General features: G+C 35.8%; 1 protein-coding gene across 3 annotated transcripts in view; it reads right to left on the bottom strand.

Annotated features, from left to right (window-relative positions):
* Positions 1 to 26,445, bottom strand: part of LOC128987456 (hypoxia-inducible factor 1-alpha-like) — a 120,155-nt gene that overhangs the window by 7,003 nt on the left and 86,707 nt on the right. For all 3 annotated transcript variants that reach the window (XM_054408304.1, XM_054408303.1, XM_054408305.1), the window contains 5 exons: positions 11,454 to 11,872; positions 10,359 to 10,597; positions 8,598 to 8,827; positions 7,910 to 8,058; positions 6,394 to 6,581 (listed from right to left, as the gene is read on the bottom strand). In XM_054408304.1, coding sequence (XP_054264279.1) covers positions 6,394 to 6,581; positions 7,910 to 8,058; positions 8,598 to 8,827; positions 10,359 to 10,597; positions 11,454 to 11,872 — 1,225 coding nt within the window. The remainder of the gene's footprint in view (positions 1 to 6,393; positions 6,582 to 7,909; positions 8,059 to 8,597; positions 8,828 to 10,358; positions 10,598 to 11,453; positions 11,873 to 26,445) is intronic.

Consider the following 26,445-nt stretch of genomic DNA (forward strand, 5'->3'; position numbering starts at 1 on the left):
CACGTGCGTGAACGTATCCAGCAAAGCAAGGGGTGAGCCGGTACAGTACAAAGGTGAACTGTACTGATATAGTATATTACGTTACTAGTCCTGAAAATAGGTGTTTACCGGACGAGTGTGGTAGTTCCCGTGCGAGACGAAGTCGAGTACTGGATTACCATACGAGTCCGGTACACACATTTTGGACGAGACACGTACGATAGTTTACGCCATCCTACTAAATCTGTACAAATCCTTATATATTTCCACCAACTAAAGGACTAAAAATCACTAGTCATAACCTCTAAGCGAGGTTATGTTTTTGTTTATAACCATTCATTGCCACCTAAATACAGTATAATCAGCTGATTGATGTCCGGTAAAACTCATTACAGTACAGTAGTACGTAATGAAACCCCATTTGAATAAGCTGGCGGCAAACAGCTGTTTTCTAGACTAAATGATTGTGTGGGAAGTTCGTCAAAATAATGTAATCATTGATTTTAATTATACATTATGTCCTAGGTTTGGTTGCAATCTTGGTAGACTATGATAATGTTTCTTCCATGAATACAGGAAGTGTTAACGATTTTTCCGCGATCATGGAAGACGATGATGACTCCTCCGGGAGACGCTGTGAAAAACAAAAGTGCAAGTTTAGGCGGATATACATGTGATTATGTGTTCAAATATTATTGGGAGAAGGGGGCCCCAACTGGGCCCCAGAATGGGGGTGAACTAACTTGCAGGGGGGGGGGGGGCCCTGCATGCTCTTATCGTCGCCACTGCTTTTTGACTATTACATTATCAGAAGATATTATTATTATAATTCTCACTGGCCAATGTGATATGATCATGTTCGCTGGTCTGAATGTGTATGGTTGTCTGAAAAAATACTATGAAATTGTCTCGGTAGGCAAGTGGTTACAGTGCTCATCTTCAAATCTGAATGACGCAGGTTCGATTCCAAACAATATCATTTCTGAACCCAGATGCAATTTGTCATGGGGTTAATTAATGATGCTACAGTATCTAACAAACGGACATTGGATAGTAACAAGACCAGGATTTGGACAGGTTTCATTTCTTAACATTAAAAAAGTCATAGAAATACAAATTTAAAAATCCTTTTCTTATAATATTAAATGTACTAACTGGAATATAATTTTATTTTGCCGTATAATCGTAACTTTTTCATGATACTGTAGGTATCAAATGTGTCTCTCTTGGTTCAATAAATTGTGTATTTTTTAATACATAGTTTGGTATTTAATAGTCCATTGTTGTCTACTTGTGGTTTAATTTACAATCCAAGACATTAACATCTAATATTTTGTGTCCTGACAGTTTTACCACAAAGACAATATGCTAAACAAAAGACAAAAAATACTTAGAGAAATGTGTTGTGTGATTTTAAAATAGGGATTTAATTATTGACATAATTTGAATTTCAACCTACAGGACCATTGAGGTGGTGCCAAAGCCTACAGCCTAAAAGAGTATGCCAAAGTAGAGTTGTTTAAATTGGAACAGGGTTGACTTAAAGAGTTTTGTCTTGATAACTATAATAGTATGTACTTGTACTGCAGATGGCATTTAGCTCGGCGCCAAAAGTAGTTGATGTAAGCAGTTTTAAGGATTACTTGAAAGGAGGTATCTACACCATTTTAATCGTTATAATTGTTTAATACTTCATTTGAATCTATTGCACTCCTTGAGGTTTATATGATGAGGTTTAGATTTTCATTTCTAACCAAAATGTTGGTATGCCGACATACACAATTCAAAGATTATTTCCAATAAAGTAATATTTTTACTGATTTTATTAAGGTTTCTTTCTCTGATTCAAAAAGTCGACACAGAAATGTGAGATTCTTTACTACTATGATGAGAGGTCATTGATGTATGTGGAAAACATTGTAACAGTATTATATCATTTTATAGATCAGGCATGATAAATCAGCTTTTACAAATATTATGTTAAGCTAAGCCATCAAGTTTTACAACCAAAGTAGTTGTGTGTAAGTGACTGGTCTTCATTCCGTATGACAGCTTTGTTTGTCAACACAACTGCAGCAATGGACTACGTCAACTGCAGACTCAGTCCAACAACTATGTTACCAGAATACTGAAGAGGGTATGCTTTATGTTTGTCACCTCCTTATTTATATTTTGCTCTTAAGCATAAAACTTGAATTCTGGTCAAACATGTAATATCTGTGCTACTCCCCAAACGTTTGAACTATATAAAACTATACTTCGAAATAAAAAATAAAATTATACATCTTGGACGAATACCATTGACTATTGGATACTGTAGTATTGTATTGATAGTCAAATCTAATACATAAATTTTCACCATTTCCTGTGGTCAATATTAAAGGACAGATACAAAAGGATGAAACTTAATTCAAAATGTTGTATGTGAACCCTTAAATTAAATTTTGTGACAGTACTGACTTGTAATCAAGTGTACCTACTGTCCTTGATTTGTTTATTGAAACTACTTATCAATTCTGGTACAGAAACAAATTATTATTAGAGTTGTAAATCAAATTTAAAAAATCAAATCAATGGTTAAATCATTGATAAGTTCTACTTGCTAGGTAAAAGGCGGTGTTTTTCATTCATCATTCCGACTAATTAATTAATTAATTTATTTAAACCCAGGTCTACATAGAGATTGACTAATGACAATAATTGTCAATCCTGAGATTCTTACTCAATTGTAACATGGAATGTTTTATAACAAACTTTTCGCGTGCTCTATAAAATGAAAAGTTCATATATCTCAAGTAAATTAGTGAGCTACTTCGCATTTCCTTCTGCAGAAAACGTCTGTTCATAATGAATATGTGGGTTAAAAGAAATTGTGTGTGACAACTTTCGTTAACAAAAAAATTAAGTAAACCAACCTTTCAAGAGGGTAATTTGTTTATCCATATTGTTGAGCCTGAATAGCAAGGGCAAGGGGTGAAGCTAGTGCAATCCTAGTTAGTAGGTGGAAAAAACTAATTGTGCAATGAGTTAAGTCTGATACCTGCTCTAATGCTAGCAGCACACTATCGCAGAATATAGGAAAGCACTATAGTGTACTCGATCTGCTCGTGTACGCTCATGATAGTTTGCCTTGCCAAGATTTGTGTTCTCATGTGTTCCAAATTTTGTCAGTTTTTAGGACGAGTCAAAGGAAACGAGCAAAGGCGAGACAAACTAGTGTCAGTTCGTACCCAAGTTCATTGTCTTGTCTCCAGTTCAGTAAGTGATACAGTTTTGTGCGATTTTGATGGAGTAGACAAAGAAAGTATTTAAAAAAGTTTTTAAAGTATTTTCTATGAGAATTCTTGATTTTTAATATTCTCTAGTTGAATTTTTGTTTAGTTGGACCTCTCATGAACGTACAGGAATGGCTTAGTTATGTTAAGACTTAGTTCACTTAAAAATAGAGTACGGTACAGCAATACCTGTTTTGGCTTTAGGCGATTGATTTTATTTTCAAAAACATTATTCCACAATACACTGTTTTGAAGAATACCAACATCGCTTATTCTACCTTGGCTTTCAACGTCAGTAAACATAAATTGATATTCTCCATTTACTAATGCCAACAACTCTGTACTAAATGTTTTCTTAAGTTAGAGTATCTCAAACCACCGGCGAGCGTGTACTGGGTGAGCTCGTAGTTCTCGTCAAAAATTCAGCGAAACATTCGGCAATAGTGTACTGCTAGCCTAATGAGAGGCTATAAATACATTTTGTTAGGGAACGTCTAGATAAGCGCCTACCTCGGTCCGCCCTTGTGTAAAGAGTTAATCCCCTACTTACAAGGGTAGAACAAGACAATGGCTGGGTCATTTACTCACCCTCACTGAATATACAATGTAAAGGTGGAAATGTAATGAGTAATTTTGAGAGCATGAAGCAAAAGCAATACACTGTATTATGTATTTGTTGTTATCTTAGAAAACAATTGATGTCAAGTCATATTCTACTAACTGCATGATTTCCATGCAACTTATACAAAATTAAATTTTTAATTTTTATCACTGAATGATGATACTACTCTGATGTTGCATTATTTTATTAGGATCAATATCATATCCAATTTAATTTAGTGGCAGTTAAACTTTCTCTCTGCATTTCAGAATTAATAAATGCTGTACAGTAGTTAATTTTTCAGGTACTGAATAGTTTCTAATTTTAAAAATAGCTTTGAAGGCATGAATGCTATAGCTTTTAACATGTATAATCCTAGACCCCGTGATTCACCATTTGTCCTGTGGAAACATGCCAGCAAACTATTTTCTCAATCTGGTTCACTTAGGATATTTAATGACCAACGTCATTTATCACGTATATTTATGGGGCAACGTATAGCGTTCTGGAAACTAATCCTTAGGAGCAACATATGTTGCAGCCGAGGAGGGTTGCTGGAAGTCAAATTTGCAAAATGGCAAGTTGCCTGAGCCTAAATTTAAATAGTAAACTTAATTTAAAAGTAAATCCAATATGTCATTAATAATAATTAAATAATTCAACATTTTTACTAATTTAGAGACACAAATTTAATTTTGTATTAGGTAATAATGGAAAAACATTCCTGAATTATTGCTACACTAATCACTTTGCAGGCTGCTGTTGGACAAGAAAGGTAATCTTTTTCCTCTGTTGTCACCCACCCCATCGTAACGTGTGTCTGTTTATAGCTCATACAAGGGACCTACAGTTTACAGTGGAATCCGAACCACATTTTTGCTTTGTAATTGACAAATCATATAATGTAAACTGTAAGATTTATATTTCAGTATAAATCAATATGAATATGAGATTAAGTCCAAACCTAGGACCAACCCTCTTATGATCATCAAAACATGCGGTTTCCATTTTCATGAAATCAACAAATTAGTTCAGTAATTGAGTCAAAAGTTACCTATTCATAGGATTTTTCACAAAACAAAACCTAAACCCGAGCTGTAAAGTTGACAAGAAACCTTTGTTGATCCTATAGCTTTATAAACATTTTTCACCCATTGTCAAAAGTTTGTATCCCATACCTTCGAGTTGCCGAGAGAGTGGTGACGTGAGTTTTAAAAGATACTAATACCCTCCCTTCCTAAAGATAAAAGAGAATTTCTGTTTTAAACGCCTCGACTAAGTGTCTTGAAGAAATTGATAAGAGTCCATTAAAACTAATGCTGATGAGTCAGAGAAGATTTACATAAGCTTCTGCATATTTAACAAAGTTGAGGTGCCGGAAAGGCAATGATATTTGTCTCATTAGGTAATCTAAGTTTCTTTCAAGTAATTTATTTTCAACATAACAAAGAAAATCATCTGGTATTTAACCTATTTTACCAAGTCAGAGTAAAACTTGTAAGATGACTTTTAAAACAAAAAGTATTAATTAATGATCTTGTGAAAAAGCAACTGTCAAGTTTAGAAGTTATTATCGTTCAGACTTTTGAAATTATTACCTAAAGGAATTATTGATTTATCAAAGTGTCAGTGCCATGCTTTTTCTGTAAACATCTCTCCCTGAATGTACCCAAATGGTTATATATAGATTAGTTTCCTGCTAGTTTATTGTTTTATTTAAAAACTAAAATTAAAAGAATTACTGCTGTGGGTTTAAAATAAACATTTTATGATTTATGAGTAGGAATCTCCACAGAGTGAACAAATTCGTAGACAATATCAGGTAAGCTGAAACAGTGGGAGACGAGGTAGAAAACCTGGAAGTTTCTGGAGAGGGTTAAACAAAGAAATACATCTCTCTTACTATATGCAACACTAATAATTAATTTAATCTGTCCATAATAACAGTTCAATATATACAACAAATACTACAAGACATAAAGTATCTCTATTTGCGCACACCAATCCTTAACCATCACAAGCGTGTCAAGAACAGCTTCGACCAATATAATGCATTTGTGTCGTAACAACATTTATAACATCTGTGAAAAGTGTCATAAAAATATTTCAATCAGACTTATAATTGAACACTACAATTTTTATTATTGTTTCGCACACGATCGTAAACGATCTCATAAATACTCGGGTTAAAAACACAGGTGGTGTTTCATAAAAATATAGTTCAAAATTTCAACGTACACAATTTAACATGTAACAACAGTATTATCTTTTAACATCTTACAGAATGACAATAAAAATATACTTCTGGTTTAAAAGTCGACCTGAGACACTCGCTACGCTACACAGAAAGCTACAAATGTGTGTAGACGAGATATCTAACTCTATAAATGCAACTCCTGACTCCAGCTGACTAGAAAGAGAGGTTAGCGTTAGTTAGCACCCTGTGTGGCAATGCTATGACCACGGCGACTGTGTGTACGAGTGGTGGGACCGCACGTAAGGTTTACGAGCGTTGAGGCAGATATAGCCGGCACTCACATCGCACCCACTAACTAGAAGGTTCATAAGTACACTGCCAGAGTTTGGTGGAGGTTTCCCCCCACCGTCCAACACCCCTGGCCTAGGTATTGTGCTGGCGCTGTGTTTGCTCCGCTTGGAGTTGGTGTTTCTGGCGTTGGAGCTGGGTTCTGTCACTGGTCGCTTCCTCCTCTCCCCTCCTCCTTCCCCTGGTTCATACATAAAATATGTCATTCCACAACATTCATTAATATATATAGCATGATATAGCTATAAGTAAAGAGTATCACAACTGAAGTTATATTAATCACACTATGGTCACAAGATGAGTGGGTTTTAGTATGATGAAGTTCAATCTAGATATCAAAGCTAAATAGGAATACTGGTAAGTCACAGGTCTGAACCTTTAATGTAATTAGGCCATTTCATTAACAAATTTGGATGAAATATTTCGTACCAGGCGGTGGCTTAAAATTGAAATTTAATATAAATAAATTAAACTCATATAATCCCTCATATAATCTCTTGACTAGGAAGAGGGTCTAAAAAACATCAAATCACTATTTGAAAGGTCACAAAGGAACATTTTATGCTATAAGGATACAGGGTGTCCCAAAATGAGGTTTAGGTTTATACTTGCCTATGAAGTACCGTATTATAAAAGACCGTATTATAAAATAAAATTCTAGGGTTGAAATAAAAAAGGTTATATTAAGAAGAGGTTTGGATGTTCAATTTTATTTTACCAGAATTGTGTACCAAAGGCTTTGAAACTTTACACAATTATATAAATGTTTTAGATATATTCTTTAAAAAACTTTTGACTTACTAACGTTTTTAGAAACAAAATGGTGATATAAGGGAAATTTTACCAATTTGCTCCCAATAAAAATTACTTTCTTAATTTATTACTAACTGGTTTGTTTTCTGAGTTGCAGTTTTGACTCTTATTGTTGAACAACTATTTGATCGATGAATAATGCTTCAGCCACAAAAACATAAGCAAATCCTCTCAAGTGCAGATTAACTGAAGCTGAAATTTGAAGAATGATTTTTAATGTTGAACCAAGAGTGACGTGTTGTGTGTGTTCTTTACAACACAGTAAAGAAATTAGGTAATAACTTAAGAAAATAATTTTTTAAGGAGGGAATACAATTTTCAATATGCCACCATTTTGTTCCTACAAAATTGTAAAATTGTAAAAAAGGTGATCATTTTAAAACCTACTCTATAAATGGGTAATGTTTCAAAACTGCTTAAAAGGGCTAGTCATTTCGAATAAAACATCTAAACTTCCTGGTGGGAAAACCTTTCATATTTCAACCCTTGAATTTTCTATATAACATTCTATTATAACAAATCCCTCTTGTTCAGACACCTTGAGACTAAAACCTTATCCAAACCATTTGTTATTTCAAAGGGTTCTAAAAGAGAGGGAGTCTACAGTGTGTACAACTGTAACTGCAGCAGTGAAACTTTGGTTACATGTCCTTATTGGTATTGAGAACTAACAAACGGAAAACTGACAATATTAACCTTTCTTGGGTGTAAACGTTTGCGTATTGCTTGTTGGTGAATGTTGTGAGAAGTTTCGTATTGAGCTTGATGTCTCCGACCTGAGCAGTTTTGCCAGACTCGAGTCCAGATCTGGTTTATCCACAACTAGAGGTGGTGGTGGTGACGACCTACAACAAGAAATACTCTTTAGAATAAGTGAAGTAAAGTGAAGCAATTTCTATGATTGAAGCATTTTCTACAGCTTTGAATCAATAATGTGGGAAGATGTAAAGAAACACTAATTGTGTTGATATCAACTATTTTTTAATTGTTATCTTAACAACTCAAAACTATTACAAACCAATAACACAACCAATCTTTAAATCTCTTACTTGTAATGTCCCACATGATAAAGCCTAAGAATCAACAACATACTGTAAAATAAAATATTTGGTTTTACAATACCTTTACCATTTCCAAAAGTAACCTTCGTCAACGTGTCAACGTGTTACACGTTGACGAAGGTTACTTTTGGAACTGATAAAGGTATTGTAAAACCAAATATTTTATATGTATTACAGTTCCGGGGCTACAACAATGAATTTTGTAAAATAAACCTTTACAGGAAACAGAACAATTGTAACATCACACAGGCTTTAATGGATATCAAACTCATAATGAGCATCAAATGATAAACAAAATAAAAAGGCAACTCGTTGATACTAACCATCCGTCCTGATTCGAGGGTGATGGTATGGTGGAAGCTCCCCACATCAGATCATGAGACATGAGCAGTGGAAGATCATCTCCTTCACTCATGGAGATATACGGAGCTTTGACACTGAGATCATCAGAGTCTAGAGAGTCCAGACCCAGCAATGTGCTCATGGAAGTCCCTTCTTCTAGAGGTGGACTCTCCTCCCCCAGTAATGATGGTAGACTACTCTCTCCTGGGCTCTGTACAACAGATGTCAGTCAAGAACATGAAGAATAAACATCATCATGCAAATAGGTAATTGTTCTGTTGAAAAAGCTCAGTACGAAGAGTCGTGTTGAGTGCTTAGTGGAGAATAAGACTACTGGAGTAAAGATTAAAGAAATAAAACACACATCTAACTAAGTCTTTGCACCACACCACGTTTTCCATAAAGACATTTGGAAGTGCACACGTAAAAAGATATTGAATAAAAAGTAGATCAAGAAAGCCTGGCTGTTGCAAAGCTTATTTAGGTTGCTCTATCAAAACCAGTTAGACCTGGTTTATAATGCTACTTGAATACAAATAGATGGTGGCTACCTCCGATAAGAATTGAAAGTTCCAACTAATTGAAAACTTCGTTTTACCTTCTACATTACAACTGATATTTTAAACTATTGTTTATACTACGAAATGTGCCAGTTTTAAAGTAAGACCATCAATATTGTATAGTAAAAAAAAACTGTCTGATAGTTAAACACTTGAGAATAAAGAGGACTTTGTTATTACAGTATATTTAGTTAACCAAATATAAAAAAAAAAAAAAAAAAACTAAATGAGCGTATTAAAAACTATTTTTATTGTTGTTTGTGTGAGGAAATAACATCTAAATTTTAATATTTGACATTCTGTCGGTTTCACTGCAGTCATGTGATGGTTGATGGGTGACTAGTGACCAGTGAATGTAGCCACAGTTTGGCAACTGCCACTCTATGAGGCACCAAGGCCACTTAGTTAACAGTAACTGGCACCAGATCCATCGTACTTGCCAACTATGTGTACTCACTTGCCAACCGAATGCATTCAACTAATCTTAAAATTAACTTCATCTTGGTCATGTTAGTGTACGTAAACACATATGCAAAAACTTGTGGGTCGTAAAAATAGTCTTCAACATACTCTAACCTAAATCCATAGATATTAGTTGAAATTTTACATTGGATCATTTTGAGTGTGACACAGATTCAACAGAACTTTAACATTTATTTAGATTTAAATTACAGAAAGGTTTTTTATTGTTGAGCCTTTGTTTTTCTTTGTCAAGTCCTTTTCCTTAAATCTAGTTGTACAAATACAATTTTATTTTACCTTCACTTGTATTCATGACTCCAAACAAGTAAATAAGTCTGATATTGCATATTTAACTGATGTGACGGTCACTTTAACAATCATTATCGGCCACATGAACCACCAGACAGCAAGGTTATATGGGAATTACATTGTGTTTCCTTTTCTAGCCACAATCCATTTTCAAACATATGTAACAACATCTTCTTGTTTATAAAATTTCTGAACGACCACTTAATTTTCTCCCGAAAGATTTCCCACTTGAACTCTCTCTCCTATTTATTTCCTTTTGACCTGGTAAATAGGTATGTTAGAATTAATTCAGTAGCATTTATTGTCTGCCAAGATAAAACACAAAACTCGAGGACCCGTTGCAGTTCTACAGTCATGAGCAACAAGGTAAAATAACCTTTTATTTGTACCAGTCATAGTAAGTTTCCTTACATGTGTGAAGGGAGGCGAGAGGGAACCGGAGGAAAGTTCGTCCCTGTAGGAGAAGTACGGAGAGGAGGCAGGGGAAGGCTCCTTGGACGTCTCAGACAACAGTGGGCCGTAGCAATTGTTGTCTGACAACATGAAGTGGTCCAACATGTCGTTGAACAGTCCGTTGGCCACCAGAGGCACACATACGTCACCAGCCGTGGGCGCCAGGTGAGTCAGGTCCTCCGGCTCATCCTTCATCACTAAAACACAACACAACAATACAGTGTCAGTGTAAAAGTTAAGAGTATTACCTCTCTTTGTGAGTATGAGTGATTTTTCTTGAGTTTGTGGGTTTTTATCATGTTTGACTTGTTTATACTATACAATAGTCTGTCTTTCAAAAATATTCTTTTGAACGTATGCTAGTACTGATCTTGTCTTAATGAGCTCTAACCAGAATTTTTTCAACAATCTGAAAATCTGGTGATGAATAATCCATGAGATGATAGAGAAGATTTTTAGAAAAAAAAAACATTAGTAAATCCCACAGTCGTATAAATTTATCTGTCTTGATGAATCAATCAGTGTAAAATCACTTGGTGTTAGCTTGAGGTAGGCAGATATCTTATGGGCAAAAGCTATTTTTGCACAATCAATATACATTAACAAATTGTGCTGTCCTGCAAATACAGTGATAACAGCATTTGCAGTGTTATCATGTTGTTTTGCATTGTATTTACTATGTGCTAAAACTAATTCAAGTATTCTTTATTGTTCCCCAATTAGAATCCTGCCAGCAGCAATCACTACAGTATTTACTATTATATCCAATAGAATGTGGCACATATTTAGAAACAATATCTATAAGAACAGGACTCTAAGATAATAAGCTAAAAAAAAACTTGTATACGATTAGATTTTATTTTAAGAAAATATTTTAAGAAGAAAAATTAGAGTGACAAAAGAATTCAACACTTTGGTATTAAACTAATAGAAACTCGACAAATCGTGAAAAACCTTTTTTGGTGGAAGTGATGAGTAAGAAATGCACCCTAAATAAATTAAAATTCTCTGATAATCTTTCTCACTAGATGTGGGATGTTATAATGAACTTACTTGTTAAGCCTGACTCGTCATCGGAGAACATCAGGAATCCCTTGTTCATGTCTTCAGTTCTAGGCGCAAATATCTTGGCAGTGGCCGTCTGTGGCCTAGGCTGAGAATCGGCAATCTTGGAGAAGACTTTGGACGTTACAGCAGTGGGGCGAGTAGGAGCTGCTGTGGGGGGCTTGGGCTGCGGGGCCACAGGCTGAACCGGCTTACACTGGGGATGGGAGACAGTATCTTTGCTGAGAGGAGCAAACAGTTTGGCAGTGACAGTCTGGCGTAGCGGGGCTGCTGGAGGGAAAACCTTGCGCACCAGCTGCTCAGCTGTGGCGGGGTCTGGACACTTGCGCACCTCCACCTCCTGCTTGACTGCTACAGCGTTCTCTAGCTGACTGGACGAGTATATCTCATCCTTGTGTTCCACACCACTGCAAACAATCATACACAACACACGTCACACAACTGATACGTCCACAACTGATCATCCAACAACTGACTTTTATGGCAAACAGATTTTACTCTTCCACTAAATATTGTGTTTTTTATCCCTGAGTGTTAGTAGATGGTATGCGATGTAAACAACATGATTGTGTCGGAGACCTACAGAGAAGGGGAACCTGTGTGAGTATGAATAGATTGTAAGCAGAAGGATTTAGCACACCGCCCACTTGGGCCAGAATTAGTCCAGTCTCTCTCACAATCCACAATCACAGCTGATCTCGCCATGTGGCTTGATCCCCTAATCTATGCCTACATGTAGAACTATGCACTAACTTTAGAGAAATAGTGTAAATTGTGATTTTTAAGAACACGTTTATCTTTAAATATTACAAAATATTAAATGTTAAAATTCCATAGCTAGCATTTTATACTGATGTATAACTTGTTATTAATTAATTCATTGGGTTATTGTTATTATGTTTATTTTAATATGTTTATTTGAATATGTTAGGGTTATCAAAATACGTAAAACTTTTCCTGGTGAAACTTTTTTTATCCATTATTTCCACCAATATTAGGAGTTTTTCTAGACTATACTATGTAATAATCAGACAGCGAGTGGGCAAGTGGAGAGTTTTTGTAAGATTTTGCAAGTGTACAAGTACTGTAGTAGAGAGTAGAGATGTGGTAGTAGTTGTACTAGTAGTGATCAGCTGGCTTCAAGGCTCAGTGAAAACAGCTTATGTAACATCCAGAGTCTACAGTGTGTGACAACAGTCAACAGCTGTCATATACAGTAGTGATAACTGATGACTGCCAAGGTCTAGCACTAGCTGGATGATTAGAAACAGTGCTTAACAACATCCCCTACCACTAATCATGATAAGGTCTCAATCTAACTTGACTAGATACTACTTTTGTTGAATTGTAAGAAATTAGTTATTAGTGTGTTATTACTGCTATTACTGTAACTAAATTTACAAATTTTTGATCCATAGACTTTCTATCAATTGAGAGTAGCAAATAAAAAATAAAAACTGTTTAAATGTTATGTCATCGTTCTACAAAACTTAGTGCATGGTTAAAATTATTGATTAAAAAGGTGAATGAAAGCAATTATTAGTGGTGAAATCAATTAAAAAACAACCTGCTTAATCTTATGGGCTTAAAAGGTGTTCTTGTTATCTAGAATTTGTACTAATCGCTTGAAGTATTTATAGTTTATCAACTAAAACTGGTTTAAAGTAATGAATATTAATTCAAAATACAGTACTAAACAAACATGTGCAAGCTGCCGCTGAAGACAAGTGATTTCTGCAGAAATGTTTGGCATACCGGTACCGAAATTGGTATGATCGGTAACTAAGAAAGATGTTTAAAACCTAATATAGTGTTTATTTTATATTAGTCAACTAATCTTGAAGGCCAGAGGGAAGTCCAAGAGTACAAATGAAAGATGTCGCGGATGTTGGACGTAAGTTGATCTGTGGTGATAAATAGCCGCTAGTTTACCTCTGGTTGGGCTCAAGGAGGCCGTGGTTGGCAGACGTCGCCATAACACCTGGCCCCAACTAACACCACTGTCACTGCCTCTGTAATCACTGCCTACAACCACCGACACCTAGCACGCTCTATCACTACACAGTGTTGACTACGAACAACGATTAAGTGTCATTTCGTGAATGAAGTTAGTCAAATACTATACAATGAGGTGTTATTTAGACACTCTCACATTTACCTTGCCAAACTAAACAAGAAAGGCAACGACCAAGTGTGTAGGCATAGTTATCTAAAGGTAGGGGGTACGGACACAACGATCCAAGACATGTGACTTGACGGTAGATCTTTGTAGCCGCAAATAGCACCTGCCTGGCCGCGACTAGTAATACAGCTTCCATTTACATAGGCCTACTCATGCCCTTGCCAGTTCCGGCCTGAGGATGTATGTACAGGGGAAGTTCATACTTTTGCTACTACTGTATTGGAAAGCATTCCATTTTAAATTTTTACAGACATTTTTTATAAAAAAAATTTAATCAAAATCAAATACCAAAAACAATTTTTTATGAGTTATTATCTTGAGGCGAATGTCAAAATCGTAGTTTCGAGTTACTTTATGATTTAAATTCAATTACATAGTGGCTAATTGTGCCATTACTCCCAACAGTACACGCACTAAGTGACGACTTGCACTACTACAGTGGATACTATCCTACTATCGTGGGGTCTTTAAAACTGATATTGAGTTATGTCAGATTGCAAGCTTTTGAGGTTCTACGAATATTGTGATAAACTGAAATATTGTTTATAGGTTGAAATGTGGTCTGTTATTTACTGTATAATTGCAATTTAGCTAGATGATCAACAACTGGTTAGCAAAAATTGTATAATTTGCCATATTTAAAAAGCCTACATTAATACACCGATATCCGTATAGCACTACGATGGGCGGCACACACTGTATGTATCCAGTGTGTTCCAACCATTAACCCATCAATTGGCAACCGACTCAAAAGACTACGTTTACATTAATTATTCAAATATCGCAAATTGCCCTGTGCTGGACCATTGTTCTAATTCCATCAATTACAGACTGCGGCCCACCAGGCGTTCGTTACACAACCTTCTAGCCTGTGTCGTACCCGGTGAAACTTCAGCCGCTATTGTATTGTTTGTATTGACTAGTGTATTTACACTCAGTCCGTTTGACCACAACATTTCGTGCCAAGTGTTGCACCTGTATTTGTTCAACAAGCTACAAACTCATGAGCGACAAATAAACAACAATAAGCCACAAGTTAATCATGTGATGAAATTATGAAGGACGAAAACCTCTCAAGATGTCGATGACGTTGATTTAAATGGTAAAAATGAATATCGATAACCCCTTGAGTTGTGGGGGTGGGGGGGTGGGGAGGTGTTGAGCGGTTGATTAAACTGGAGGTATAAAGCTGATAAGAGACTATTGAGATAGATAGCGTGATTATCACTACACGCGAGTCTAGTATTGGCTTCTGACTTTCTGTACTGGTGGGAATATCATTCATACACAAACATTCGTTGAAATAAAATAAAGCATCAGAAGGGAGCTATGCGTGGCCCGACATCACATAATGTACAGCTACAAACACACTAACATGCCTTAACACCAACCGATGGCGCTTTGTTTATCAAAGTAATTCAACTATATTAAAAATGATAATTCTACAACACAAACACGCCAATTGACTTCTACAGAACATTTGGGTTATCTTGATTGCCATTTAAATAATAACACGACAGTTTACTGATGTTTGCTGAGATAAGCAGTATGGACGATTGACTAATATGTGATATTATTGTTCAGATAGTTGAATTTATTGTTGACGTTATTACGAGGTGCCAAAACCACGTGACGACAAAAGAAACCATGTTTGTTTGTTGACTGTTTAGTAAGCTATCAGCCTAACATATCTGTCTTAGTGTGGTATTGTATTGAATTGTTATATTGGGAATATGGATGGGAACTAGTTGTATTCCCCTGTGGACGAGAGGAAATACTACACTTAAAAATTGTTACAAGAATCAATTTTAAACATAGAATATAACGTCTATGTAGCACAGGAAAAGATAATAGTAAAATCCACCAAGGATAATGCCATTACCAACACACGTTGAGGCACGTGTAGGGCACAAATAGAAATTATTGCGAATCTCTAAACAGCCACACAGGTGTAGTATAATATACAGCCTTCGGTGGGTTTGTGAATGGATTTCACACAAACAGATATTGTACATCTTCATGGATTTTTTTTCAAACCGTATAAAATATCTAAAGTTGATACGCATAACAATTACAAAACCAACCAATTCGGAAATGCCGATTTAGCCGCAAGTCAAAATGAAAGACAATTCTATCTGTGAAAGTGATATCCGATGCTAGTTATCATTCGGAGAGGTGCACCTAAGATAAGCAGACACGTGAGTTTGCTAGTGCGGCGCTGGAGGTGGAAGGTGGTAGGCCTACGTCATGAGGCACCGAGGCACGAGACGTGCGGGGACAGGTAAACAAGTAATTATCGTAATGCCGACTCAGCTTATCTTATCACGACTAATCAGCCGCTGCAAGGCCAAATATAGCGACACTGCCTAGTGACTACTGCGCCGCGGTGTGCCGAAAGTGAAGACAGCGAGTGGAGATGCGACTGTGCGCGCATAACTTGGCACAGCTACACGAGCTGTGTTAATTATTGTGCATTTATACTTGGCTGACAACGCCGACGCAAATCTCTCTCGCACTACACGAACAGTGGCACAGACCCTGGTGACAAACGAATACTGAGTAGAGCTACTGGCACAATGGACCACAGTACAGTCAACAGTTGGGCGATGAATGTACTGTAGTATAGAACATAGTGTAACTTAAATCGGGAACATACGTTCAACACAAAGCAATTATGTGAAAACCCCTAGAACAATGACTTGAAAGACTTGGCAAGAACTACGAACCAAGAGCAAATATCGAAACATTGTATCTACACGAAAAGATTCCGTTTCTCTACAGTACTCTCTGGTACCAGTAAAAACTATTATTATTCTGGCATTCCTTCACTAAATATGTCATGCATGCAACATTTAACCCAACCTCTCTTACGCGAGTAGAGCGAGCTTTGGTTTCCATTGAAACCTTCGGACAACACAGCATTAAATTTAAAAGAGAAAGTCATGTACTGACGGTGGAGGTTGTAAGCCAATAAGAGGTAAGTTATTGGGGGCGCGGTCGGCGAGGTGCGAGGTGCGAGGGGGAGTGTCAACGTTAACAGTTGTACACACAAGGCCAATGTGCGACTGATTTGGGCACACAATCAACATAGGCGGTGGCCACTGAGATATATGCATTACACCTTAAAATATCGAGTGTCATTTACTGGGTTTCACAGTGTCGCACATAAACACCTAGAGTGATAAACTAGCGTTTAGTGCTGTTACCTAGTGGAGATACACAAGTATTACACTACTGGCAAGGTGATTGAAAACAGTGTAGTGTCACAAATAGAATGATGTTAACAAGAGCAATTTGCCGTCCACACAATTAGGTATTTGTAAACAAGACTGATAACGAAGTGACCTGTGAAGCAACCACGGCACAGCCAGCGACTGCCATGTGATGATATCGAGTAGGCAGTAGACGCTGTACCAGTTTAAGAGCCACTTAGCCTCCATTGATTCATTATTCCTAGACAGCGCGTGTGTAAAATCTCGATCCCTACACCGAGTGTCGAGCCTACCAAGAAAGGCACAAGTGTTGACAATTAATTGTATTCTGTGTCGAGGCGCGGTAAATTACCTCGTTTGAAAACGCCCGCGAACTTGAAACAATGGGTCGATTTCAAAAACGCAAGACAGAAATGAGGCATCCGACCATTTGGCATGCGTAATTTTGGCATTGGCCACCTTTTATTTTTGGCTTGTCTAATTTGCTCTTTCGGTTGTTTGGACAACGTGACTCAAAATACAAACATTAATGACGTTTATTTTAACGACAGCTCGTGTCAACAAGTTTTCACACAGCACTTCACAAAGATGACCAATATAAAGTTGTAAACTGCTGTATAGAGGAAAGCCTGTCCAACAAGAAAATGTTATTGAAGTTTCATAATCTTTCTGAGCTTTTAGATAAGGCAATTATGTTATCAGAAGAGCTACACTTCAATTATTTACCACTATCTGTTGAAAATTAGGAGACATTTTACATACGATAGATTTTAGGTCAACGAAATGATTCTGATATTTTACTAAAACTATAGACTAATACAACAATCTTTTTAAAGAAAAAGACTATTTATTTAATTTGTATAGAAATGATGATCTAAACCGGGCCAATACTAAAATCTTTCACGGGAAAGACGATTTCATTAGTTCATAAGGAACATTTATTTAAAGCATTGACTAGTACTACAATCTTTTCATGGAAAATACGATTTCTTTAGTTTGTATAGAATATTGATTTATAACATGACAAATACTACATGATTTATACGGCAAAGGCAGTTTACTAAGTAGGTTAACTTTATTGATTGTGATCCTAAGGTTGGTTAGGTTCCATGAATGGCTAATGTGGTAGAAGTTAGAGCCATAAATTTACGTTTCAATCCGCACGAATTACTGTATTATAAAGATTCTATATCAATTATACTCGTATTTCATGTCATGACAAAATTACGAAACAGAGAAAACAATTGATAACACCTGAATATAGATTTCGCGAACTAATTACTGTGGATCAAATTCTAATTTTAGCTACCAGACTAGAACGTAACTGAACTGTGATTGAAAATTGTTCACATAACACCTACTGTAATGTTATTAGAAGGGTTAGATGTGACAGTGCGGTGCAGGTTGTATCTTGACGATTGTGTGTACAAGTAGCACTAAGGGTGGTATTTACATTACCTGGTCTAGTGGTATCCAGTACTATAGTATCACAGTCACAGTACACACATGCACATGTGAGCGAGTAGTCAGTCAGCTGATGTGACCAACACTGAGTACTGATTACACTGAGTAGTGTGTAGTGAGTGGGGGGGGGGGGAGGAGGGGAGGTGGACGGAGTGTGCGCCACTACCACTACCTCCTCTCCTCCACCACTCACCACTCCATACTCTTAACTCTACTGCTACTGCTACTCTCACTTTCGATCCGACCCACCACTACCCAGCGATCTATACCACCACCAGGACCAAGTCACCACCACTATACACTCGAATATGAGAGATAACGTAGTGATAGCGATCTCCACCTGACAATCAGGACCACGGCCGTACAGGTCGAGTGACAGACCTTCCTCGGCAAGGGAAGGCAGTTTGGGATATCAAGGCTAATTCTTGACTCAAATGGATAACGAACTGCCTTGAGCCTATATTTTTGCAAATTTATTCCACTGGGCGCTTTCATTTGCCAACATAATAGTCTAACTACGTCAATTTACACACACAAAAATATTATGAGTCGATTGTGAAAACACAAAACAAAACTTTAGAGGGTTGGACACTATTTTAATTCATTCATTGTTACAATTTTATAAAAACAACATTGTAAAATTAATGTTATCTTATAAAAAATAACGTGATGAGTTACGTAGGCATATACCACTTAAGTATTGTATGATAAAATTAACTAAAATGGCATAGGCAAAAAGCTAATTACAATGTATCAAACTGGTGATAAATGAAAATCCGATTCAACACGTCTAAACAAATAAGGGAATGGTAATAAAATAAAATAACATAAAATCAAGGTGTATGTCGACTGAAAGGTAGCGCAATGTAAATAGTGGTTATTTGCACGTAAGACAAGGATGTCTGTAAAATTTTGTCACTCTCTTCTTCTTTCTTGTGAAAAACCCTCAAACGAGGCAATACATGACGTATCCAAATGTACGTATCATTCCCGTACACATTACAGATTGATCCGATTCTTCAATCATTGTAATACTTCGGTTATTTATAAACTTTGACCTACGAGTAGAGGTTATCTTTAGACACAAAAATTATTATTTCAACGTCATTAACTGAAACTGTATTTCAGTAGATACATTAACTTAAAAAAAAAAAAAAAAAAAAAAAAAAAACTGTCGTCTTGATATTACAAGTAAATGGTTGGTTGAGTAGCAAAATCAAAAGTTTGCAGCATAATCTTCCCGTCAATACTTGTAGTGTTGTCTTTACTTGACTGTTATTGTGTTTGGATGCGCGACCAGAATATGCTAGAACCCAAAAATAATCGGTTTAATTATAGAGCTGTCTTATGATCCGGTTATACAATAAACAAAGCGTGTAAGATTTGACCAGAATAATCTACGACCGACAGAGATGGAATCGCGACTATAGTGTGCGCTATATAATAGGCCTTGCTTTGCATATCTTCGCACGTCGATAAAATCTCAGTAGAGCTAGATATGCAGAAACTCCAGCGCATTCTTGTTCCATAAGAAATGGGATAATGTTTCAATGCAATATGTATTTTAGAAAGTTCAATTTTATGTTAAATTATTTCTATGTAGAAGGAGTGGCTATGTAATACTATCAGTTTAGCTGGGACATGTACTATTTACTTTGAAAGTGGTGGTTGATATAGTTCACAACGATTAGTCCAGTGTTCATTTTAACTTTGTTCAGCAGCATGATTTGACGTGTTTACCTCGATAGATGAACGACCATGTTGTACTGTGCCCTTGTTGTGAAGAGTCACGCTCAACCAGCTGAATGTTAATGTAACTTGTTGACATCCGCGTTGAGGACATTCTTAACTACTTTATCTAATTTGGTATATTGGAATTACTGTAAGCTCTTTATCAAAAGAAAAGTAAAGCTTAGTTTGACTACTGGGACTAAGGGATAACCGCGTCAACACTAGATGTCGACGGTAACGGAAATATTTCACAGATCGTACGAGTATGAATATTTTGCGACGGCTACAACAATGAAGAAAACCTTTTAACATGCAATTTGCTTTTAGCTCTCTCAAATGCAACAATGGAAGTTGAATGTCAAGATTTAAAGTTGAAAATTTATTGTTTTACAAAATGCACGCGCTAGGCTAAATATTTTAACATTTGTAATAAAAACCTGGTATATATAGTTCGATATATTCATTGTTATATTAAACTTGCATGTGGAGATGTCCAGATGGCTACAAGTTACAGAGGGGGAGGGGTTGAGGGTGGGTGGAGACAACTCTTTATATCTGTCTCATAATTACACGAGAGTCGGCTCCATCTACAGCACGCGACCGACACTACAGTACAAGTATTAAAGAACACCACTTTGTCTAATTAAAACTTACTTTAATTTGAAAAAAAATGTAGTTTTTCTTTACTAGAAACAGTTTGACGAGAATATCCTGAACTATGATGTCGTGTCATTTAGTACGGGGGTTTATTAAAATGTCTGTTAAACTTACGTTCCATAAACATTTTGGTCCTTGAGCTGGATAGGAAAAAATAAAAATTACTAAAGAACTTAAGTATTTAGGCTACAACTTATTAAAAGACTTAAACAATCACTGTCATAGAGTGAACAATATTTAAAACTGTTTCAATACAAACCGCTGCTAAAATTGGTATTACAGCGTCACTAAAATACATATGTTTAGGAAAGTGAAGTAAGTTTTTGAGATAAATCTTGGTATGTATACATTTTGATAGAAACTAGAAAAAGCACAACCAAAAATAAAACGCGAATATCTTTGTATAACAACAAAGGTAAACTTATGCATGCACGTAATACAGAAAGAAGGTGAAAAGGAATTTTGAACAACGAAAGTTAACCTAGAGCAAAACTTAAAGTTCGAGCTTTGTCAATATATTATTTTTTTACTTAGTAAACCCCTACTGTATTGTTTTGTATTGCTGGATCATTTAGCGTGATAAGTGTTTTTAGAGTACTGAATTGCCTAAAAACACAAATACTATATAATTAAAAGTCATAGTACAAATTTAAAAAGTTATATTATCGTTAATTGACAACATAATCACTAACTATTTAAATATATTATTGACGACAAACATTATCTACAATAATGTTCATACAATCTGTATTTGTGCATCATTAACGGAAAAAAGGCCATACAAGAAACAGTGTTGTTTAATGTAGCGACACACTCACCTGTCAATTTAACATAGTCTATGTAAATTCTATATTGTACTGTTATATCGATGTAAATAACACGCTAGTAAATTCCATGATAACCATTTACAATCTTTCATTTTAACTGTAGACGCTCTTCAACATTATTCAAACTGGAATCATTTTTAAACCTACATCGTTCTTATATGGATTTAATGTACGCTAATTAACACATATTACACAAACACGAATCCAAAATTCAACAACGTTACCACCAGTGCGGGGTGCGCCAGGAAGCCGCTGGCCGCTGCGTTACGGTTACGTTACGTTATCATCACGCAGCTGGTGATAGTGATAAGCCAGTTATCAAGGTCATGCCAAAGGTCAGTGACGGCGGTGGATCACTCTTATCACAATTCTATTATCATTGTAAAATTAAACATTTTCACGCCGCCGGAATTAGCTGTTGCGAAAATAAATACTCATTACTAATGGGTAACCTGAGGTTTTGTTCATCACTTTACGGTTGAATATTCATAATTATTGTGTAATCATTGTCAGTAGGAAGTGGTCAGGAATATAGCTAGATAATAACTCGTTAAAACGCTTGTTGTTACAACAGAAGAAACTTGTGCAAAAATCCTAAAATTTTATTTAGTAAATAATTTTCTTCGAGGTATAAATTAACCCATTAAAATATTAGTACTGAAGTAGGTATTAACATCACTATAGTATTAACATATATTATAGTATTATATATGTATTATAGTATTAACATGTTTATAGTAACAACATTTCTTGCTAAATACCGACAAATTTGTAAAATACAGTAAAATTCCCACGCCGCCGCAGCGAACTGCAGACCAAGCGAATTCCCATTTGTCTGAAATATTACTAAGTAACTTTTCGATCAGCATTGTACGTGTTATTAAATTTACGGAAAGTAAATAAAAGAAACGCCTTTTTACACTTAAAACATATATTTACGCTTATACTGTTACTCACAAGACGGTAAATATACAAAAAAATATGGTAGGCCTAAGTGGTGATCGATTTGATCAATATTGGGTCTGATGATGATTGGAGTGTCCAATCGAAATCGATTACCACTTACCATCTTTTTTGTATATTTACCGTCTTGTGAGTAACAGTATAAGCGTAAATGTATGTTTTAAGTGTTATAAGACGTTTCTTTTATTTACTTTCCGTGAAATATTACCTATAATATGAATTAAATTATTTAAAATATCATTGGATTTCATGAGTACGAGTAGGTTTGCTTCGGTAGGTAAGTGCGAGTAGTATTTGAAAAGGCGTGTTTTAAAGTAATAAAAAACGAGCTGCTACATCCGTGCTTCGCAACGGGGAGAAAACGTGGTAAAGAATAATGTTGTTCTTTAATCTGCTGTCTAAAATAATTTTAGAATAAAAACTCAATTTTACTTCTTAGTGAAGTAAAATCTTTTTCTTATTTAGATAAGGAGTTTAAGCTTCCTTAGCAGTCATTACAGTGTATAAGTGGTGTTTCTTTATAAATATAGAGCCTCTTATTTGTATACAGCAGTGGTAATAGAACTTTACTTATAATCTATGACAAAATCACAGAGTAAATAAACTAACTTTATAAAGTACTTTTTATACAATATTTTTATATTAAGCCAACTGTTAGTTAAAACGAATTATATTGCCCTAAAAAACCCCAAGATTTGAAAGACTACTCTAAAAAAATATATTAGAACATCTAGTATTTTACTACGTATATTTAAATTTGCCATCCTCTTACCAAATGTTTTATACCAAAAGCTAATCTAGAATGTTAGCGTCGGCTGCTAGACTTTGAAAACAGAAACCCTAAGCTAAAATTATGGCTTCGAAATTCCCTAGTTCTCAAAATTATCTATCTTTCAACACAAAGATCGTGGAAATCCTTCAAGTGGTTGATTCTGAATTGTGGAATGAAAAAAAACCCCTGTCACGTTTTAAAATATATATGATGATGCTAATAATAGTATAAAATAAGTAAATTTTCCAAATTTGATCAAAATATATTAAGCAAATAAACAAAAACAATTTAATTTTCCATAACATGGGAAACACGTAACATTCTATTTTAAACGCACAGTTTTTTTTAAATTCCATCCGGAACCCTTAATCCTACAACCAAGCTTCAATGTCCAAAGCTATTCGTCAAAAGTAAACATTTGAAAAACCAATTTTTTGAAAATATTCAAATTCCCATAACTCCAAGTTCCTATGACTTTTAATCTTGCTGACTCGTTCGTTAAGTGTATACATGTTCATGCCAAACTTCTTCAGAATCGGACCACAATTAACGAGTGATCATGTTCACGGGTACAAACAACACACATAATATACATTTATATAAATATGTTAACAACAAGCATTTTTAGCCTCTGCGGACATCAAAATGAAAAAGGAAATTGATTCCGGGTCCACCTTTGGTAATAACTACTTCCTAATAGGGGAATTCGCTAAAATAAAAATAATGACAAAATTATTGAGACAAACAATGTTTGTGAAGTTGTTAGTATGGTAGGCATCTTTAAATAACTTGACAGACTTTATTATAATTCTCTCAAAGAACAAAGAGCAATATTCAAACAATTTTAGCAGAGATTAGGAAGGAGATTGACCGAGATGGATGGTAAGACGACACTACTGGAGCACTCGAGAGGAAGCACGCTTGACCCAGTCTGTCTGTGTGTGTAGTGAGTGTGGGACCCGGGCCATGCTCTGTCGTCTCACATTGCTGCCTTTGTTTACACGGTTATTGTATATTGTGTATCACTGTTACATCTCTACAAAACGTTGTTTCTGACAACTAGAAGCTCGCTCGGCTTCTGTTACTTGTCAAACAGAAACCATTACTGACTAACCAATATTGACAGACCAAATAGAGTAGGCCTATGCAATATGCATGCCCTGTGAGAAATAAAGAAGAAAGAAAAAGACGCAAAACATACTAATGTCTTAAATATACATATTATAATACTTTGCTCGGTTTGATGATTGATAAGACAGTTATTTAAAAAACCATGTCATTAAACACATTCTTTGGGTACGACAACTTTCTTAATTGAGACTAGGCGAGCTCTACAGAAATATTTAAGACATACAAGTTAATTTAACACTTTTTAAGTCAAAACTCAACTCACATAAACGAGTAAATTATGTAGTTAAAGTAAAAAAAAATGTAAATACAGTACATCAAAACCATTCTGTAACTTTGTAACATTTCTTTTTTTTGTTTCTTGCTCAGTGGTTAGCGTTTCTGATTTCGGTGCCCGAGGGACGAGTTCGATCCTCGTTCCTCAGTATATTCATTATTAAAATTAAAATATTGTATAAGTTCGCACTTTCTTACACTTAGGGGTTGATTAAACTATTTTGAAACAAGCCATACAGAATGTCAACCCGCGTGGACACTGATTTACATAATTAAAGGCTTTGAGCGGAGTGGAACGAAATTTATACTCCGCAGAGGCAGTCAAGATTTGGTAGGCGTAAATATAAAACATCGCTTACACAGTATGGACTGTTTTATTATCCAGGACACCGGACAACGAATGAGCCTACTCAGTGTCAAAGGTGGCGAGGCCCCATTACATCTCTAGACGTTCATATCCATCACCATCACCAGCTAGGGACAGTCTTACGTATATCTGTTGTTGAAATACATTATTCAACTAGCCACAATGTCAAGACCACAGACAGTTACGTGATGCAAGGGAATACATGTAACCCGTTACATCAAACCTTCATACAATGCGAGTGTCTAGTTGCCAATACAGGGTACAACAACTGTATTCTCACACATACGTTGACGCCCAATATAAACGTGCCATAAGGTACGTTACCGTACGTCGAGGGAACACTTTCTGTAATGATAAACCCAAAATCCCAATTTCATGGTCGGCTCGGGGTTGATTGCGAACTCGTATAAATAAAATTGTTTTCCATGTTTGACCAACTTTGGTAAAAAACACAGAATTTCTACAAGAATCGCCGCATTTACGGACTCACACAAAAAATACTTCTAACAAAAACGTATTTTGGGATTTCTATTACTTTGTTCAACAGTGTATTTAGTTGTTTTGAACTTTAGGTGGATCTTGAAGAGGGGGGTGAATTGATAATTGGGCTTTTAATAATTCGGTCTTGAGTGGTGGAAAAGCTGGTCTTAGTCAGTAACAAAGCTACACAAGGAATCACACTCCATTCTACAATCATCCTTCAATTATGTTTGGGTTAAAATAGGCACGAAGGTGGTGTCTCCATCTAAAATTATATTAATAATAAATTAGATACAGCACTTCCTTACAGGAATATTTGCCATAACCGACAGGTTTGAAACCACGAGATAACAGCATTTATTTATAATATCATAAAAAATACCAAGGGTATAGGCCCCTAACGTCACGATTCTACGCAATGTACAGACAAAACTGTAATTAGATTGATGTAGATTCAGACATAACCAAGTTTGGCAAATATTTCAAGACGTTTACTTTGAGGTTAATGTCTCTACACGGAAGCTGTACCCTGGGGACCCTAATGGCTAGAGTGTGCGTTACGTGCTGCTTTGTGTGTAGCAGAGAGTTTCCTGGTGAGTGTTGAGGTTGAGGAGTGCACGTCTATCTCGGCACGTAGGCCTACATCAACACGACATAAGCCTATCAGCTGCTGGTCATAGTCACAGTCAGTCCTCAGTCCGTCACACTGTCAACCCCCGTGCACATCGCGCCACTACAGTCACTCATAAGGTATGTTGTCATAGTATTGGGTCAAACGCATCTAATTGTATCTGTTATTTTAAATTAAAAACTTTTGTTGTTGTCAAGAGGTGTAAAAATTACAACTAGCAAAATCGCATTCACAGATCTGTTCTTTTAAGTTTTTTTCTAAGATTAAGTGGTGTACAAATTTGGTAAAAT

Source organism: Macrosteles quadrilineatus, unplaced genomic scaffold, assembly GCF_028750875.1.
Source record: "Macrosteles quadrilineatus isolate MER2022 unplaced genomic scaffold, UCM_ALF_1.0 Scaffold_2__2_contigs__length_208266976, whole genome shotgun sequence".
Taxonomy (NCBI): Eukaryota; Metazoa; Arthropoda; class Insecta; order Hemiptera; family Cicadellidae; genus Macrosteles; species Macrosteles quadrilineatus.